Genomic DNA, 20986 nt, shown 5'->3' on the forward strand with positions numbered 1-20986 from the left:
TCTTGCTATTACTATACCCCTAGCTTCTTTCCTCTCCAGGAATAAATTAAGAGAATGAACTCTCACGTATCTGCCTGATTTTGCATTCAGTTTGAGTGTTGAACTCCTGTTCGGGGCAAACTTCTGTCAGGAAAAGCTATCAGCATCTTATTCAATTGGCTTCTCGCAACTAGATGTTTCTTCTTCATATAAATTGGATTTCTCTCAGCACATGGCTCAACATTTGGCAGAAATCAGTGTTTTAATTGACTACTGATATTCATCTTGTATCAGTTCTATGTGTTGTGCAAGTCACAAAATGCTCCAATTACAAAAGAAAAAAAGGTTAAAATCAATTATATGCATTAGAGAAGGAATTGCTTGAATGCTTAGATCCTAACTGTTTCTATTAGCAGCAGGACCTTTTCCCCCCCAAAAAAGTTTATAAGCAATGGACAATTATGATCTTGTAATAAAGATCTTGGTTACAAACTGCACAGCTGACTGCTGGAAATTAAGGATCCAAAAAGGCAGTGTTAGCAATGTTAGGGGAAGTAAACTCAATTAAATCACTACAGTAAATCAACAAACAAACTGATTGTTCAGGCAGCTTCTGGAATCAAATTACTGATTTTAACAATGACATACAGCTCTTTTAATCCTATGCTTAGGACTGCATTTGGTTCACAAATGTACTGGTTTAAAAAAGGGTTAGAATTAGTCACAACTGAATGCGTGTTATCCACAATATTGTCCTTAACTTTTCTCAGCCAGGTTACCACATTTTACTGTGTCATTTAAAATTTGTCATGAATCCCAGATCTCATGACTGCAGAAGAAACAAAATATGGTCACAAATAGCATTTACTAAATGCTGACATCATCCTTAAAGAAGGTGCCGTCTGCATGCCAAGGCATATCATGTATTGAGCTTTATAAAAACGATCCAAGGGTAATGGATTCATCCCAATAATGGATTCTTCTACATCTCAGCCAAGCTCATCAATATCAGCAGTTCACATTAACCAGTTTTTACACAAACCTGAAATGTATCCTTTTTTAAGCTTAGCATTCTGCAGCAGGTAAAGAAATACTGTAATGCAATTTTAACTTGTAAATTCACTACAACAGTACATTTGATTTAGTACAAAACATAAGATGAACTGTGATAACTGTCCACTTTCATTAATAAAGTTGCTCTAAAAGTTTTCTTATGGGTATTTATTTCCATTGGAATTATTGCTGATTCAACAAAAGGATGGTAACATAAGCCATCTCACAAATTGGCTGCTGCACCTTTAAAACCTTGAATAAAGTATACTGAAATTTGATGTATTGTAGGATGTAGGTATAATGAGAACTCAGGCATACCATTTACTGGGTCATAGTGGAAAGACACACAATAGACTGAATGCAGCACTGCAGCATTCAAATGCAGTTCTCTCAAAGTACAGGCACGATTTACAACAGACCACTGAAAGTAGCAAAAGAATGCTGAATCTGCAAACAATGGGTATCTATACTTTCACGTGGCAAAGATTAATGGGAAGATTAGATAATAAGAGAAAATATTTGCACCAAAACTCTAGACCGCTTCTTCAAATTGTTAGTTGGAACCATTTTATCTTTACAATACTTTACCTTTAATTTAGGAAAATAGATTTAAGTCAAAAGTGTGAAACAATCACCAGCTATTTAAAAATATTGGCTTAAGCTGGGAAGATGAAGTGGAAAAGAAATGTTACAATTTGCCTTTGAGCAGTACAACCTACACAATCTTTTATTTAAGCATAAAAATGATTTTTTTTTTAAAAATGGAAATACCACAATACCACAGAGCACTATGGCCTCATTCATTCCGTTGGTTTATTTTTGAACACTATTGTATCTCATTGATCTGACTTAAATTAGATTTTAAGATCAATCAAGTAGGTGTTGATATTTGTATTTTGAACATCAGCAGTCACTACAAGGAAGCTGATGGCAAGAGCAATTTAAGCACTAAAGATCACCTTGAATAAGGCTGCTTACACCATTTGTTACTGGAACAAAACATGTATTACGATTTCCACATACCAGACTAGTCAGCAAGAAACAGAGCAGATGGCAAGCAGGCTGGTGACAAAGAAGTGGAAGAGGCAAACATAGAAACAAGAGATGCAGTTGAAACATAAATGAACACAGGAAACTAGAGATGCAGTTGAAACATAAATGATGTGGAGATGCCGGTGATGGACTGGGGTTGACAATTGTAAACAATTTTACACCAATTGTTAAATTTTACACCATTTGAAACATAAATGAACATAGGGAGTGCGGTAAGGTAAAGGTAAAGGAAATTTACTATTAGGCATAAAAATCAAAGAGAATATCACTTTTATCTTAGGCCCATAAATTAGCACAGCTCTGCCACTAAGCAACTAAAGATGAGAGATGGGGAGAATTTTAATAAAGGATAAGAAAGTTTGTAACAAGAATTAACTATTCGGCCCATCGAGACTGCTTCTTTTTCAGACAATCCACAATTTTTTTTAAAATTCATTGTCAGGATGTGGGCATTGCTAGTAGGGTTGGCATTTATTGCACATCCCATAACTGAATGGTTTTCTAGGCCACTTCAGAGGGCCGTTAAGAGTCAACATATAGGCCAGGCCGGGTAAGGACAGCAGGTTTCTTTCATCAAAGGAAATTAGTGAACCAATTCAGTTTTTACGACAATCTGACAGCTTCATGCTCACTTTTCCTGATACCAGCTTTTTATTTCCAGAGTTTTCAACCCCAACCACCAGCCCCCCCAACCACAATGTCCGGCCCCAACACCACCCCCCCACACCACCACCAATGTCCGACTTACCTGGCATCCGCTCCACGGCTGCTTTCCCGTCTGACAGGCAGCCAGCCTGTCAATCTGGCTTCCTGTCGCGCGGAAAACCTGCTGAAAAAATTTAAAAAACGTCCTGACATCAAAATCGCCAGGACGAGCAGGAAACGCATACTTCCGGGTTTCCCATCCCCAAATCCTACCACCCCCCTCCACGGTTCGGAGTAAAAATCCAGGCCATGTTCTCTGTATTATTAGTCCAGGCCTCTGGATCATTAGTCCAATAACATAACCTACCATAGCCCCATCTAAACTACCACAGGTTCTACCTACTTATTTACTGCCTAAGGAAAAGTTTTTTATTAAAACAAATATTCCCCAATTCCCAAAGGATAATTAAATAAAACTCCAGAATATATATCGACACCTGCACTATTCAACTCCAACCTCCTTTCCTCTCAGCACAGGAACCATTGTGACCTGTGAAGTATTTGATTATTTCTGTCTATACTTATGCCTGGAGCTTTGAATTCCACCTGCAACCAAAGCAATTCTACCTGCTCAGTGATCTGGCCTGTAATTACAGTGAAGTCATGTTTGATTACACATTTTACATTTATTGTGCCTCAGCAATAAATAAACTCATTTGTGAGAGCCGAAACAAACAAAAATATAAAACATAGATTGAGGACTGGCTGGATATATTTAGCCAATGGCTGTTCTTGAATAAGGCATTGGCCACTAGTAATTACAGTGCCAAACAGAGACTAATGCTCAAATGGTAGATTACCTTTAAAGAAATGGCAACCAAACTCTTAAGCAATGCCAAGCTCTCAATCATGAATTTTGATCCTGTTAGTCTGTAAAAGGGAAGATAGTAGCATGGTCAGGTACTGAGAATTTTTATTAAAATTTTTATGTAAATACAAATAATCAGCAGGTCTGAATGTCTGCCAAGTGTTAATAGCAACAATATAAAGATTCCTTATTGCTGATATTGAACGATCCACTCCTTTTATCCTGAAGACGAGGAGCTACATAAAAAGAAAATAAAGCAACCACAGAACAGACCCAGAGATACAGAATTAGCAGAGCTAAGACAAGAACAAGGAGCTAATAGCTTAAATACCGCAAGGTAAAACCAGGAATATCAAGGCACAAGTAGAATAAAGCCACTAAGACACAAAAATAAAAAGAGAACATTTTTTTTCTTCTTCTATCAACATTTATTCCTCCCCTTCCTTTTGTGAGGGCACGGATTCCTGGCTAACGTATAGTTCCACAGATGCTATGCATCCTCTGATATCTCCCCTATGTTGTCATTCTTCACGTGTGAGCCCAAAGCGAATGTCAGCCTGTTAATCAGCCACAGGAGACACCACAATCGAGCCTGATCCTCTCATCATCCAACAAATGCATACATGCACTTTTCACGACTAACTGGATAACAATCAGGAATGCGAACCCTGTCTAAGTTTCCATCAACAGAACTATGAATGCTGGTGCCAACTCTAGTGTCCTTACTAGCATGGCCCAGGCTAAGATCAGCTAACTCAGCACAGACTGAGGATGAAACCTGGAAATTTCCTGGTTTATATATCTCAGCTACTCAATTACTTAACCAACTGAGCCATCAGAAGCCCACAAGACATTTCCAAATTCCTGATTCCAATCATTGTAGCAAATATACACACACTCAGTGCAAGCTATATTTTTACATCTGCATAAACACAGAAGGGGCGAACTGAAATCAGGCATGATTACAGCACAGAATGTGAGAAAATTCAGGCAGTAAAGTCTAACATCATCCTGACTGAGATTTCCATTCCCCCACCGCCATAGGGATTGCTGCTGGACGCTTCTTCCCCACGCAGCTCATGCGAATGGTGGGGTCTGGGTTCCCAGTGGATTTCCCTTCTTTTGCCCAGCTTACCACCACTTTTCAGGGCCACAATGTGGACAGTGGCAGTAGGCTCCAGGAAGCAATGATATAGACCCAGAGTTCCTCCATTGGAGGGAGAGGGCTTTGTAGCGGCCTCCTCTCCTTCTAGTCAGCCTGAGAGACTTACTTGCTGAAGGCTGCAGTCATGGCCAAGGCCTTTAGTGGGAGTCTTCCTTCCGATTTTTGGGCCCTTCCGCCTCCTTGAGGTCCCTCACTGTCTCCCCTGAAGTTTCCTCACTCACATTGGCAGGCTCCCTCTTGGTGGCAGTAATTCTGCCGTGCATATGCAATGAGCCTCAACCTAGGAAAATGGTTTCAGCACTGGGGCAAATATGGAAGGCCGATCAAAAGTCCTGCCCTGCCAGAACTTCACTCTTAAAAGAAGAATCCCCCCCCCCCCACCAAGGAGTTTAGTGAAATATAATGGGGGACATGTAAAGTTTTTATACAGCGACACTGTAGGCATTTTCCTCACTAGGTTTTCAGTAATGGTGGCAAGCGAAAGGCTTGAATTATATATAGTTGCACTGAAAACATCCAAAATTATAAGTGATGTCCTGCCAAAATTGGGTTGCATCTGAAGAAAGCATGCTGGGCAATTGCTGCTTGTCTATCCCCACTATCTCAGTTACTTTTTGCTCTAAAATTGTTTGAACTATCCAATAATTTGAGTTAAGCAATGTAAATAAAACAGTAAAGTGGGAAATAATGCTAAAAATAATTTGAATGATCAAACAACTTGGAATTAAGAAGAGTAAACTACAATATCATGGTAAGATCCTCATGGGGGTTCCAGTTCAGTCATTGGTATTGGTACTGGTGGGAGCAACTTGAGGTGATGAATTAAGAGTACCACACAAGAAGCATATTTGGTTCCAATATGCTAAATAAGGCTTGTGACAACACTGTCATTAATTAAATGGGAAAGTGTCTTCCACTCAAAATGTAATCAGTTCACATTTAACCTCACAGGAAGCAAATTGTGATCAAAGCCATATACATTATAACAGCGTAAAATAATAATGTGAGCAGAAGACAACTGGTCCATGGAGCCACACTTCCAAACCTCCTTACTGTGATTCTAAAACTAATAGCCCTGAATTCTATTTACCAACAAGAATGTATCCTGTCTTTTAAAACCTCCATGGTTTTCTGTTCCATCACCCCACTGGTAATCTATTTTACCTTTTCATCACCATTACTGAAAAAAAGTGTTTAAATTTCTTATTTTCTTTTGGCATTGTTAACTTTAAATTATGTCCTTTGGTCCTTGAATCCTGTGCTCAATGGGAGAGCTTTGCTGGATCCAATTTTTCCATATTCCTGAAAAATTTTAAGTCCCCTCCCCCCATCCTCCTTTTCTCAGGTAAAGTGCCAGGGTAGACAATCTTTCCTCAAAACTTAACCCTCTTAGATTCAAGAACCAGCCTTGAAGCCCTCCTCTGGATTCCCTCCAATAATTCTACATCTTTCCTAGAATATGGAGACCAAAACTGAACACAGTACTCTAGGTGGGGTCTCACCAAGGCCAGGTACAACTTGAAAATTACCTCCTTTAATTAAGAGTCACAGTCCTAGCTATATATCCCAGCATTTTATTTGCTTTCTTGTCCACATACGAACATTGAAGTGACAGTTTTAACCATTCCACCAAAACCTCCGAGTCTCTTTCTTGCTGTGTTACCTCAAGCGCATGGCCATTTAATACGCAATCCACATTCGTGCTCTGCTGCTGGTATCCTAACTTACACCAAGTCCCGTTCACCCATCACACCTGTGCTCAGTGACCTACATTGACTCCCGATCCGGCATCACCTCGATTTTAAAATTCTCATCCTTGTTTTCAAATTCCTCTATGGCCTTGCCTCTCTCTATCTCTGCAATCTCCTCCAGCCCTACATCCTTCCAAGATCTCCACGCTCCTCCAATTCTGGCCTTTTGCGCATCCCCGATTCTAATTGCTCCACCATTGGTGGCTGTACCTTCAGCTGCCTAGGTCCTAAGCTCTGGAATTCCCTTCTTAAACCTCTCTCTCCCTTCCTTTAAGACGTTCCTTAAAACCTACCTCTTTGACTATGCTTTCGGTCACTTATCCTAATATCTCCTTATATAGTTCAGTGTCAAATTTTGTTTGATAATGCTCCTGTGAAGTACCTTGGAACATTTTACTATGTTAAAAGGAACTATATAAATGCAAGTTGGTGTGTTTTAACTAATCTCATGACTTTACACTTATCTGTTACCTCTCTGCCCAATGACCCTGCTTGTACAGGTCCGTTTGGATTATCACACATTGATTAGCATTGGCAAATGCGCCAATTTGGGGTCTTCGGCAAACTTAAGACATCTTGGGAAATATCTTCCAAGCCATTTAAAAACAAACAGTTATAAACAACAGCAACCCCAACACCAGCCAGTGATCAGTAGGAAAGCAGACCAAATGGTCTTGGAGCTGAGACCATTATCATCAATGCTCCTCTCAATGTCGACACCCAAGACCTCCACTGCAGCTGTGTGAGCTGCCTCTCAGGAAGTAGACATTGCTCCAGAGGTCTTATTCATTGGGACCACCTCTGTAGATCTTGCTTCAGGAGTCAACCTTGCAGCAATTGCTGCCGCTAGATCACCCAATGGTCCTACACATGCTGACAATGGACTCCTCCAGCAGACCAGACAGAAGCAATGTACTTTGGGAAACATTCCGCAGTGCCTGCACATGGGTTCAATGCTTCGTTAGCATCCTTCATTTGAAAGCAGGACCCATGAGATCTCTCCTCAGCCAATGTCGGATGCCTTGACCCCTCCGATAACGTTATCATCTTCCTCCATCCCCCGTCCTCCTAGCCATGTGAATTGTGCATTGCCCATTGCTTTCCCTGCCCTATCACTAGTTTGAAGCCCCCAGTTGCTTGTCTCTGGGTTGGTGCTTGGAATTGATAGAATGAATGACAGTGTAGGTGATGGTGTTCCAGCAGGACAGCAGTTCGAGTGGGAGGGCTCCTGTTCCTCCATGTCATCAGTACACCTGGAGGAATTTCCTCTGGACGAAGGACAGTGTAACATAAATTAAATGAGGCCTTTCATCAGTGAGCGCTCCTGAATCTTCCAGCAAGCAAGCGTCAATTTTTTAAATTTCTAAATATACTTTATTTCATAAAATTTAAGGATACACACAGTTGAATGTAAATATCACAATTACAAATTCAAAACAATTCAACACAGATTGTAGATACTAGGACCCCATTATTACTATTCAAAACACAGTACATATCTTCTAATACATGCTGTACAATACAAGGTGGGATGGCCTTACATAGTAGCCTATCCCCATAGAGCCTTTGCGTAGGCCGCACCTCGCTTCAGTACGTCCCGCAGCATGTACTCCTGGACCTTGGAGAGTGCCACAGTCGGCAACACTCGGTCATGGACAGCTCCTTCAGCTGGAAAACCAGCAGGTTTCAGGCGGACCAAAGGGCCTCCTTCACCGAGTTGATGGTCTTCCAGCAGCAGTTGATATCTGACTCGGTGTGCGTCTTGGGGAACACCCCGTAGAGCACAGCATCCTGTGTTCACGAGCTGTTGGGGATGAACCGAGACAGGTAGCAACGCATCTCTCTCCACACCTTCTGTGCGAAGAGACAGTCCATCAGGAGGTGGACAACAGTCTCGTCCCCGCTGCAACCTCGAGGGCATCTCATGGTGGCGCTGAGATTCCATGTGTGCAATAGAGTCATGCACAAACCTATCAATCTCTTCATCTCCAATTCCTCCTGCCACCAGGCAGCCCATGATACGAAGTTCCTCTCTAGGTGGTGGTGGTGGTGGTGGTGGGGAGGGGGTCAATTCACATATATAGTCAAGCCCACTTAAATGAATAACTGATAAAAGAATCTCACGATCTCCGACCGCCCCCCTCCCCCCACCACGTTCTCCAAGATGAAAGATCCTTTTTTTTTAAAAATGATTTTATGTGCTTTTATAAAAGATTTTTTAATCCTCTTTTAAAGATTAGTTGTTCTGTACTGTAATGTATACATTATAATTAAGCAAATGACATAAATATACTTTCAGTTGTCCATAACAACTTTGTGACCGTTTTGCATTCTATTATTAGCTTCTTGCCAAACTTGATGCAACAGTTAAAACGGATAAAAGATTAGAACAATTAAGTGAATAAAATTACTTGGCAAAATCATTATTTGTTTAACTGTTTTGCACTGTATTTGCCATTCCTCCCCTTTGTTGACTTCCTCTAGTTCATATTATGTGCCATCTTTTCCAGAAAAATAAATACAGCCTAGATTATAGGTTCATGTGGGAATTCAGAAGGGCACCCAGTGTTTGCATGCAAAGGTCAGGACTCATAACTGTGACACTCAAAGGGCTGGCAATGACAATTTAAGCGAGAAGCAGGCGGGGTGCTAGTTATCGCGCATTATCCAGCAGGAGTGTCAATGGAGTGATAACTGTATGAGAACACTGGTGCTTCACTATGTTCATACTGGCAGCATATGCAATACTGAAATATTGATTGTGCCAAGAGGACAAAATGCAATGTGCTGCTTAGAAGACCTTCAATGGGGTGAGTGATATACTCACCTTGCCCATTCCGGTCAATTCATTAATTCAGTGGCAGAAAAGATTTACTGATCTGGGTATCGTTGAGATGGCAATAGCTGCTTCAGCCACCTCCTTCCACTGTACCCTCAATATGGCCCGAAATGATCACCTGCCCTGTGCGCCACAAATTCCTCACCCCCTTGCACCTCATTGCTTTCAAGAGGACTTCCATCTCATTGTTAGTGAAGTTTGATGCTCTCTTTCCTGCAGGTCGACTGGCTACCATTACATCTCACCTCCTCCCCAACGTTCCTTGTGCTGCCACTTCCCCTTAAAGCTGCGACAGGCCTTTAAAACCTGTAGCAGCATTTGGGTTTCTGCCCCCACAGACACTTGCATCCAATCAATGGTGGGCATCCTGTGGAAGCCCAATAATTATGACAGACCCCGGGAAATTTGCTGGGGTCAGTGGCAGGGCCATTGGGTGGGCCAAAGTGTACATATGATACACTTCTGCTGACAGATTGAAGTATTGGGAAATTTAGGCCGATATGTTTAATCTGTTTTCTACTTTTTAAAGGAAAGAAAGAACATTTATTTATATAGTATGTTTCACAACCTCAGGACATCCCATAGTGCTTCAAAGTCAATTAAATACTTTTGTGGTGTAGTCACTGTTATAATGTAGGGAACCACAAGAGCCAACTTGGGCACAGCAAGGTCCCACAAACAGCAGTAAGATAAATAACCAGATCATCTGTTTTTAGTGATGTTGGTTGAGGGATAAATGCTGCCCAGGACACTGGGAGAACAACCCTGCTCTTCTTCAAATGGACAAATGAAGGCATAAACCCTGTTCCAATATAATTTATGAAACTGGAGATATATTTAAATATGGTTAGTTATGCTGTTTAAAATAACTTCTGTAAGATTAATTTCATAATAATTTTGGTACTTGGGAGTTATTTCTGATATTGCAATACTATTTATTCAAATATTTATGCTACAATGAGCAGGTTACAAATGTTCTCAACCAGATAATAGGGTCACCAGCCATCCAGTTTTGAACCCGGCAGTCGATTTTTCAGTAGGCTCTGCAAAAATTGCAGCATTACCACATCAATGATTATTTTCCATAACTATTTACTAGGGGAGAAAATACTGGTTCACTGTAAATTACTCTAGTACAACAAATATCCTAGAGGATTTTGAAATCAGTGTAGATGAGGTACTCGGTAGATTAATAAATCACCGGGATCAGATGATATATATCCTAGTGCGAAGGAAACTAGGAGAAGCCCAGCTATAGTCACAAAAGCCTCTTTGGTTACTGGAGAGGCTGTACAGGGTTAGAAACAAGTAAACATAATACTAATATTTAAATAGAGGGACAAATATGACCAAGGAAACTTCAGATCTGTTAGCTTAAGAGCAATAGTAGAGAAAGCGATGACAACCATACTAAAGAGTAGACCAGAGGACTACCTATATCACAATAGTGTAATAGAAACTGCTAATACAGGTTTGGAAATAGAAGGGTCCTGTATGGCAAACTTCCTCAACTTCTTTCAAGATGTGACAAATACAGTAAAATAGTGAAACTCCGTATAGTTTATTTGGACTATTAGAAAACTTTTAAAATGATCTCTAGCGAGAGACTAATAAATATGCATTTACACAATATCTGTAACTTCACCTAGCAGCTATTCCACTTTACACCAATGCTGCAGTTATAGTATAAATATAGATGGATTTCAGAGTCAGGGCCCGACCTGATAACGGAATGAAAGAGTGAGACTCCCTTACTTTGGTGTCAGTTTGGGCTTTGTAACCCAAAAACTTTAGCAATGGCGCAGAATCAAAAACGCTTTCAATGGGCACTAAACTTGTAGTGTGAATGCACCATAATAACACTAAAACCAATGTTAATCCAGGGACAGAACAAAACATAACGAATAGGAAATAGTGGGTAGACTAGTGGGAGATGCTGAGGCAAGTACGTCAGGAGACATACTTGAGAGAATAAGGAAGAGAAAGAAAACAAGCAATTTCCATTTATATTGCAACTTTCACACTCTCAGGATGTCCCAAAGTGCTTCATAGCCAATGAATGTCTTATCTATACAAATTATCTCTATACAGGAATCAATTGTAACCTTGTTGAATTTGTAGACAGCATTCAAAGGAGTGCAGTAGGGATGGAGGATTCAGTTATCATATTGCAGAAGGGTTTAGATTGGTCATGCAATATTGACAGCTATGAAGAATTGGATGGAAAGAGAGAACAACATAGGTATATAGTAAATGGAATAGAATCAGCATTACAGAGACATTGGAAAGGATCCAAGAGTGACAATAAACTCATCACTTTAAGTATTGAGACAACATGAAGAATCAACTTATAGTATCATAGTATGTTACAGCACAGAAGGAGGCCATTCGGCCTATGCCGGCTCTTTGAAAGAGCTATCCAATTAGTCCCACTCCCCTGTAAATGTTTGCCCTTCAAGTATTTATCCAATTGCCTTTTGAAAGTTACTATTGAATCTGCTTCCACCACCCTTAATAGAAAAAACAGAATATCAGAATACATCACCAGAGAGTGCAGAATATGACTACAAATGTTATAATGAGGTTTTGTAATGCACTACTCAGACCACACTTGCACTACCACATATAGCTGTGATCGGAACACTTAGAAAAATATATAAAATATGACAGTAGGAGAGCTCTCTTTGCTTTCATGAAGCAAAGGGCCCAAGTTACATTCTTTAAAATCTCAGTGAAAAGATTCTAAAAAGCACTCTCAGGTTTCAGACACTATTATTTTTGAGACAGTTAAAATTTTCAAGTAAAACAAGCATTGTATTGCTGAATTCCTTTTGTTCCTGTGGAATGAAAAATCTTAGAAATAAACTCCTATTAATTTTTACCTGCATGACAATCTGTCAGGGTGGTGCTTTCCACTTTTCAAAGTGTGTAGTGGGCAGCTCATGAAACCTCCAGTGTGAAATATTGTGATGAAAGGGTAATTGTTAATCATGTGGCACAGTACCTTCATCCATGGTTCACCTAATGGTGTAATTTTTGAATTGTAGAAGATGCAAATAAGGACGTAAATTTTGGATTCATGGGTTTGCCCAAGGAAACTGCATTTTGCTGAGAACACAAAGAGGGACCCTTAGAAGAGCATCCAAACTGTAATAGACACAATGGCCAGAATGTAGATAAAAGTAACAAGTATGATTCAAATTGTAAAGAGGATGTACTATGAAAAGATTAGAGAAACTCAAACACTACAACTAGAAAGGAGATAGTTCGGGAGGCCTCATTACTGTATACAAAGTGTTAATGGTATACATAAGATGATTTCAGAATGTAACTTCAAGGTGAGGTAGACCAGTAGGAAAAGAGGATGTAAATTTAAATTAGCAAAAAATCATCAAGGCCATATCCCTACCAGCCACAGCAATGGGGAAAAAATGCATAAAATTGATCTCATGAACAAAGGGAAACACATTAAGGGGTAGGAACTCTTAATAACTACCATTAACTCTACATATCTCTTGCACACCCACCCGCACCCCTCACTGGGAAAAAAACCCAGGGACCTTCTTAATCCCAGTCAGCCAAGAATGATAACAAATACAGTCCACCTTTCAGCACTGATAACTCAGACTTAATTCAGCAACCATACTGAACAGATAGAGTTTGAAGTCAGCCTCCAGCAATCCCAAACAGACAGCCCATTCAGCTGAGCAGAGGTGGACCCCATCCCCTCTACTGAACAGAGAACTCTGCACGTCGTAAAGCAAAGTTGCAACCCTTTGTGTTTAACGAACAATGCCCCTTCACAGACCACACCGACTAAGCAGGGATCACCCCCTCTCCCCCACTGAGCAGAAATTGCCGCAAGCTCCAAACCACAACCTCACTAATGAGCAAAGATAATCTCCCACCCCACTGCGAAGGGCATCCTGCCCCCTACACCTAGCAGAGATTACAATGATCCCCAAACCCCCTTCCAGCCCCTCACTCAATAGCAACGCAGCACTACCCTCCACCCTAAACCAGAAATGCACCCTCTATTATACCATCCTACCACAAGAAAGAAACGCTTCCTGCTCCCACCTTCCCCCCCCCCCCCCACGGATATGGAATTGGGCCCTGGGCCAATGTAGCTCCCCTCTCTCCCCACCACCCCCCAACAGAGATAAAAATTGTCTCTGGCCCAGTGCCATCCAACCCTTCCTCACCAACACTGCCCCCTCTCAACCACCCCTTGTCCCCCCAACTCTTCCTTTCCTCTTTTCCCCACCCCTTCCCTCTCCCATGGAGAGAAAATTGGTCCCGACCCAGTGCCACATTCCGCTTTGTTGACTTCTGTTACTCCCTCTCCTCTTCCTGTCTCGCTCTCCCTGTCCCCTTCCCCAACCACCTCCTCCCATCCACTTCTACTCCTCCCTTCCCTCACTAGGGTCCTTCAGGTCAAGGACTTTCTAACTCCTTGACCTGAACACTGGGTTTGGTCTCGACTCCCCGTGTGCAACGCCATTTTAAAATGCAATTCCATTGTTTATTCACTTTTTAGTCTTATGATGTGGAGCCATTAACTTTTAACATTTTAAATTATTTTTTTATTCAGCAGAAAAAAACCCTCATGACTGAATATTTCACCCCTGTTGTGGCTCCATCAAGTCTGGTCTTGTATAAAGATGGCAACTCAACTAGATAATGTGGTAAATAGTTACAAAATAAGATGTTTTTCAGGCATGTTAAATAAAAATGTGATTTTTTTTTAGGTCTGTTACCCAAAGTATACTTTTACAAATCAGTTTCACCACCTTTGTTCTTAAAGTGTTAATTGCACACTTTAAAAATGGAATCTTTTTGTAACAAACCATTTTATATTGTCTCTGCATCCATACCAAAACCCGCCGAGAGGGCTTCTCCCACCTCAACAATACTTCCTGGTAGCTGTCTGGGAAGCACCATTAACAGTGTCAATGGAACATTTAATCCATGGATGTAGAGACTAACTCAGGGGCAGATAAGCAATTTAGTTAACAAACAGGATCTAAAATATCATTGTGCAAGCCCACATTTAACATTTGTAACTTGCAACATTATATTATTTCTTCTTGATAGAATTAGCAATGGAAAAACTGAGCAACACTCAAACATTACCTATGAATTTTAAAATGGTTTAAGAATCTTTCAAAAGGAAATTGAAATGTAAAGTCAAAAACAGAGAAGGAATTCTCCATTGGAAATTGAACAGCTTTATGTAAAATTCACTTAAAATTTTTTTTTTTGCAGACTTCAAATGAAGAGTAAAAAGAAGCAAAACTGAGAGACTGGGTCCGAATAGTGGATTTCACCACTGTTCTTTCAACTCTGAGCCCCAGAACTGAATCCTGCCTAAACTAATGGGTTGAAAACATCAGCCTCTCTGATGGTATAAGGATCCCATGTGAATTGTGTTTAAACAGTCTTAACCCAGTTCCTAATGAGCACAAGCTACAACACAAAACTACTGTAATTCTGTGCTAATAAGCAAACCCAAACAAGCCATAATTACCAGAGACTGGGTAGTGAAAGAAATTAGAAGCATCACACTGGTGCAAAGGCAATATATTTTTGAAGCTGGACTTAAGTTACAGACAGATTATGGAGAGTTCTATTCTGCATACACCAATGCTATATCTGAATCCTGCCTGAACTAGACGTTAACACTGGCTGTAAAAAATAAAAAATCTCATGTTTCCCAGCACTCACATACTTCACCGTGATAAGAATTAAAACTCACCAAAGAAATTACAAATGTAAAGAGGCTTAAGTTTAGATATTTCCACTGCACTTCAGCAAGAAGTTGGGTCAGTGAGATTAAAATCAATCCTTCTGAAAACTTAATTCAAACTTTTAGAATGGTTTGAAGATAAATGTTTCCACTTCTTTTTGGTGCTCGTCTTCAGCTGACCACTAGGAGTAGCACGAGAGTGATCTAGGGTGACATCCTCTTACTTTTCCTCCCTTTTCCCTGAGCTGACCTCTATTTGATGCTGCCTCTCAATGGTGCAACTGAGATAAGAAGGTTACTGTGTAAGGAATGCTGGACACAAATTAAATTCTGCAACTTCTGTCACTGCATGCTCGAGTATCAGTATACTGTATTACCATAGCACACAAATCAAATTTTGTAAAATTGAAAGCACATGTAATTTATGCAAATACAGCAAAACTTATTTCCTGTGATTATAAACTGAAATGTCCATCTAGCTGACATCACTGCAAATATTGCAGAAAAAGCAAAAATGGAATTCTGACACTGCATTTTTGCAAACAATTAGAAATAAAACATAACTGCCTTACCAAAAACTTTTCCTTTAGCAAAAGGTGGAAATAATTCTGGATGCCTGTATAAAGTTTTATGAAGCTGCCAGAACTCTTTGTGAAGTTTCTTAAAATCACTGTAACGTTTCCAAACTACTATCTGAAACAAGGGGGGAAAGTCAGATATTAGCAAACCAATATGACTATTTGCACTTTAACACAACAAATTAAAGTAGCTACACTGACAGAAAAAAATAAATTTTTACCTTAAAATAAGGTTCTGGAGCTGCCCTAACAGTTAAGTGGCTAAATGTATCAGACAATGTGGTACTAAGCCATACAGACCAGCTGGTCACAAGTTCAATTCTTGATCTGTATCAAGTCAATTAATCATAAGACAGGCTAGCAACTACAGTGCCCTGGACTGTAGGGGGAAGAATCAGCCAGGGTTCCTGGTTCTTTTGACTATGACCCTGCTGACAAGTTCAAACTTGGATATCAGGTGAACACAGAAAGGGACTTGGCTGAGATGCCTTCCAAGATCAAATAGCCTGTTGCCCCTCAATGCCTAGGCACATACGTGAAAAGTGGCCAGCCAAGCCCACTGAACTGCACCCCAGCAAGAATTAATATCTTCAGGAGAGAAAAGACAAAATGTGGCAACAATTTTTTTTCCCAAATCTGTGAATGGAGCATTATGTAACTAGTGATGCAATGATCTTTAAAAAAAAGTAATTGTGGTACTAGAATTTTAAAAATGAATACAAAAATTAACACTGCAGCCAAAGGAACATCAGCTTCAGTACAAAGACAGTTTGTTTTTCCGAACTTACTGTTTCCAGCCCAAAAACCTCTCAGTGTGGCAAAAATGTCCCTTGGTGACGAACTGTATCACATATTTTAGGAAGTGACTTATATTGATTAACAAAATAGCTAAGCATTGGCTCATTAATGCAAATCTATACTTTTTCTTTGGTTGTCATTAACTAAAAACTAGAAACTGGAAAGTTAATCTCAGTCTTTACCTTGTAACAACATACTTATGTTTTTTAAATCTGCAATAGCTAGGGTATGGGAAATATCAGAATTAGCAGGATTTGTTAATAACACGTGAAGGGAAATTGAAGCATACAGAAAAAATCTCCAAAACTCCCAACATGGAATGCATTATAAATTTGATGTTTAAGTAAGCAAAGTCTTTCAATTCCATATATTAGATTGCAAGATATACACTAGCAAGTAACGTAGCTTTAACTTTCACAATGTTAATTAAATGAACATCATGCACCATAGTTCGAAGACAATTACATAGATATAATTGCATTGAATGGTATTTTCAGATTTAGGGCGGATTGGAGATATTGCTTGGCCAACAGTCCTTTTTAAACAATCTAATAAATATTGTTATAGAATCTCAAGGACAATATTTTTGCATGAAACATTTTAAGAAACCTAAACTTTTGCGCAACTGAAAACAGGAATGCTGCTTAAATTTCATGCATAAAATATATACTGTGCTGCTATATGCAATGGGTCTGTACAACCGAAATGGGCCAAGTTTTTCCTGTCATTCCTTACTTGCTGGATTTCTGATTTCAGCCAGATCTGTAAGAAGCAAAACCCAAACTTCCTCATGGGGAGGATATAGAAAATTAGCATGCAACGCACCTAGGGCACTTTCCATCTCCTGCTGGCTGTTTACAAAGTTGCATAAACATGGGAGACTATCACCTAAACATTCCCTCAAAGAACTGTCAGAGAAACCAAAACTTGTAGGTTAATAAATTATGTATTTGAGGATTTCTTCATAGTATTTAAAATATAACAGTAGAATTATCCCATTAGGCCATTCAGAAGGAACCTACAGTCAACCTATCACAGTATCCAACAGTTTTTTGAATAATTACAAAGTTTTGGCCTCCACTATCACACCTGGAAGTTCATTCCCTGAGCTGATCAGTCTTTGAAAGAACTTCTTGATTTATCTTTTCTACAGATTTACTATTGTGTATACTTCTAACGTCACCTCTAAATCACCTTTTTTCAAAACTGAAAAGCCTAAGTTTATCCTGGAGTCAGTCTCATGGCTCTCTGCACTGCCCCCAAGACATGAATTTCTCTTGTTTCTTGGTGACCAGAACTGGACACATTATTAGAAGTGTGGTTTAATCAGAGCAGTATACAGTTTAAGGAGAGCTTCCTCTGACTTATACGCTACTGTTTTGAGCACTCTGTTTGCTTTGTTGATTGGAGTTCCACAGTGACTGGACACGTTAAATGATGAGTCAATTAATATGCCTAAATCTCTCATCCTTTAGTTATTTTGACACCATTGATATGTACAACCCCATTTTTTCTTCTAATGTACTATACTTTACATTTGTCCCTATGAAATTTAATCTATCACTAGTACCCCATCTACATATTTTTTAGATCTTTGGCCACCTCCTTAGATTCAACTGTTTCCTCCTCCTCCCATATTTGATATGATCTGTGAATTTGATAAGTTTGCACGAAGCTTCTGAATCCAAGTTGTTAATGCAAGTTGGAAATAATTAGAAACAGTAAGGGTTCCAACACCAAACCCTAGGCACAACATTCAGCATCTCTCTCTAACATGGCATTATTCCTGTAACCCTATAGTTCATTTTTCTTTTTTAAATATCCATTATTTTTCTTCCATTTCTCTCTGTAGTCTCCCTGCCATTCCTGGCTAAGATAGTGAACAGGTGATCTCCATCTAGCCCTCTGCCAATGCTCCTCTATAATTGGCCACTTGGAAGTATACTATGGTTGTTTGGAGTGACTGACTGTACTGTTCATCCTCCCTCCTTAGCACTTCCCACAATGGTACAGCTGAGATCTGTGGTGCATTGTATTCGAATCTCAATGCTCTGCAAACCGCATTATGTTTTAATATTCAAAATTGTAAAACATCACCAATCCAATTTTGATGCTAGCAATGTGGTATTTAGACAAATGAAATAAATGCCTTCTTCAGTTTTCAGTTTACTTTAGTTACTACTTTGGTGCAGAAATACTAGTAGAGTCCTCAAAAAATTAAGATTTGCACAGTTTTCCTGATGGTTAAGGCCCACTGGTTTATAAAAGTTACAATTTTTATGGATGGGGAAAACTCCTGAGAAAAATCTGACTTAAGTTACAGACAGACAGAGTCAGGAAAGATCTTGGAATCCAAAGATTGAACATTTAAATTACATTTCTCAGCAAAATGGGACTACCTGCTCATTGGAATTGGACAGGGAAATGGAATCAGAATACAGAACTCTATTTGTGCTTCAGGGCCCAGGCTGAAGTCCCAGAATGAGATGCTCCTCACATCAATGCTTGAAATCACATGAGAACGAGCTGAGTGTAGATCTGTCCCAATCAGTGGAAGCCCCACTCTGGAAGAATGCTAGCACTCAGATTGATCATAAATTGGTCAGGTTTACAAAATGGATGGGAGCGTTGGCACCGAGTTTGTGGGGATATATACAAGTTGATTAGAGATAATTAATTTCAGCAAGTATAATTTCTGCCGACATGAGTCCCGCACGGTGTGTTGCCTCCCTAGTGTCAGGGTAAAGGACAACACTGAGAGGGTACAGAACATTTTGAGGGGGGAAGGGGAACAGACAGAAATTGTAGTCCATGTGGGAACCAATGACATATGAAGGAAAAGGTTGCGGTCCTGCAGTCAGAGTTTCAGAAGCTAGGGAGGAAGTTAAAAAGCAAGACCTCAAAAAGGTAGTAATCTCTGGATTATGCCCAGTGCCACATGCTAACAAGTACATGAATAGTAAGATAAGGCAGGTTAATGCATGGCTGGAGCAATGGTGCAGGAGGGAAGGCTTCAGATTCCTGGGGCATTGGGACCAGTTCTGGGGCAGGAGGGATCTGGTCAAGACGGACAGGTTGCACCTCAACAGAGCTGGGACTAATGTCCTCGCGGGTAGGTTAACTAGTGCTGTGGGGTAGAGTTTAAACTAATTTGGCAGGGGGATGGGCACCAGAAAGAAATATGAGAGAGAAGAAACAAGGTGCACAGAGGACTGGGAGGGACAAGTAACACTAGAGTAAAGAGAAGTTCAAAAATAGGAGGGATTAGACTGGGGGCAAACACGAGGCAGTCTAAGATGAGACTGGAGTGCATATGGATAAATGCACTTAGTGAGGTAAATAAGGTTGGTGAGCTGCAGGCTCAAGTCGCCACATGGGACTATGATATAGTGACAATAACAGAGACCTGGCTCAAAGAAGGAGAGGATTGGGTACTTAATATTCCTGGCTACAAGGTATTCAAGAAAGATAGGGAAGAAAAGGAGGGGGGGTGGCAGTATTGATCAAAGAAACTATTATAGTACTGGAAAGGGATGATGTAGTTGAGGGGTCAAAGATAGAATCTATTTGGTTAGAAGTAAGGGACAATAGAGGAGCTATTACACTACTGGGTGTATACTATAGACCACCAAAGCATGGGAAAGAGATAGAGGAGAATATTTGCAGGCAAATTACAGAAAGATGCAAGAACTATAGAGTAGTGATAATGGGGAACTTCAATTATCTCAATATAGACTGGTACAGTAACAGTGTAAAGGGCAAAGAGGGGGAGAAATTCCTGAAATGTATACAAGAGAACTTTCTGGAACAGAATGTTCCCAGCCCAACCAAGAAGGAAGCACTGCTGGATCTAGTTCTAGGGAATGAGTGGGGCAACTGGAACAGGTTTCAGGGGGGGAGCATTTGGGGAACAGTGATCATTACGTTTAGATTAGTTATGAAAAAGGACAAGGAACAATCAAATGTGAAAATGCTTAACTGGAGGAGGTCTAATTTCAGTGAGTTAAAAAGGGATCTTGCCTAGGTGGATTGGGATCAAAAATTGGTCGGCTAAACATTAATTGAACAATGGGAGGCCTTCAAGGAGGAGTTGGTTCAGGTACAGAGTAGACACATCCCTACAAGGGGGAAAGGAAGGACATCAAAAGTTAGAGCTTCCCGGATGACTAAAGATATAGGGATTAAAATTCAACAGAAAATGGAGGCTTATCATGAATGTACGGTTCATAATACAGTAGAGAACCAGGCTGAATACAGGAAGTACAGAGGAGATCTAAAAAAGTGAATAAGAGGGGCAAAGAGAGAGTATGAGAATAGATTAGGCTAACATAAAAGGGAACCCAAAAGTCTTTTATAAATAGTAAAAGGGTAGTCAGAGGAAGGGTGGGACCGATTAGGGACAAAAAAGGAGATCTTCTTGTGGAGGCAGAAGTCATGGCTGAGGAACTAAATGAATACTTCGCATCCGTCTTCACTAAAGAGGATGCTGCCATTGTAGCAGTAAAGGA

At 40.1% G+C, this 20986-nt stretch overlaps 1 protein-coding gene across 3 annotated transcripts in view; it reads right to left on the minus strand.

The window, feature by feature from the left end:
* The window catches only part of rps6kc1 (ribosomal protein S6 kinase polypeptide 1), a 161994-nt gene that overhangs the window by 135682 nt on the left and 5326 nt on the right, over positions 1–20986 (minus strand). For all 3 annotated transcript variants that reach the window (XM_067988924.1, XM_067988923.1, XM_067988925.1), the window contains exon 3: positions 15675–15795. In XM_067988924.1, coding sequence (XP_067845025.1) covers positions 15675–15795 — 121 coding nt within the window. The remainder of the gene's footprint in view (positions 1–15674; positions 15796–20986) is intronic.

The sequence above is a fragment of the Heptranchias perlo genome, chromosome 8 (assembly GCF_035084215.1).
Source record: "Heptranchias perlo isolate sHepPer1 chromosome 8, sHepPer1.hap1, whole genome shotgun sequence".
Lineage (NCBI taxonomy): Eukaryota > Metazoa > Chordata > Chondrichthyes > Hexanchiformes > Hexanchidae > Heptranchias > Heptranchias perlo.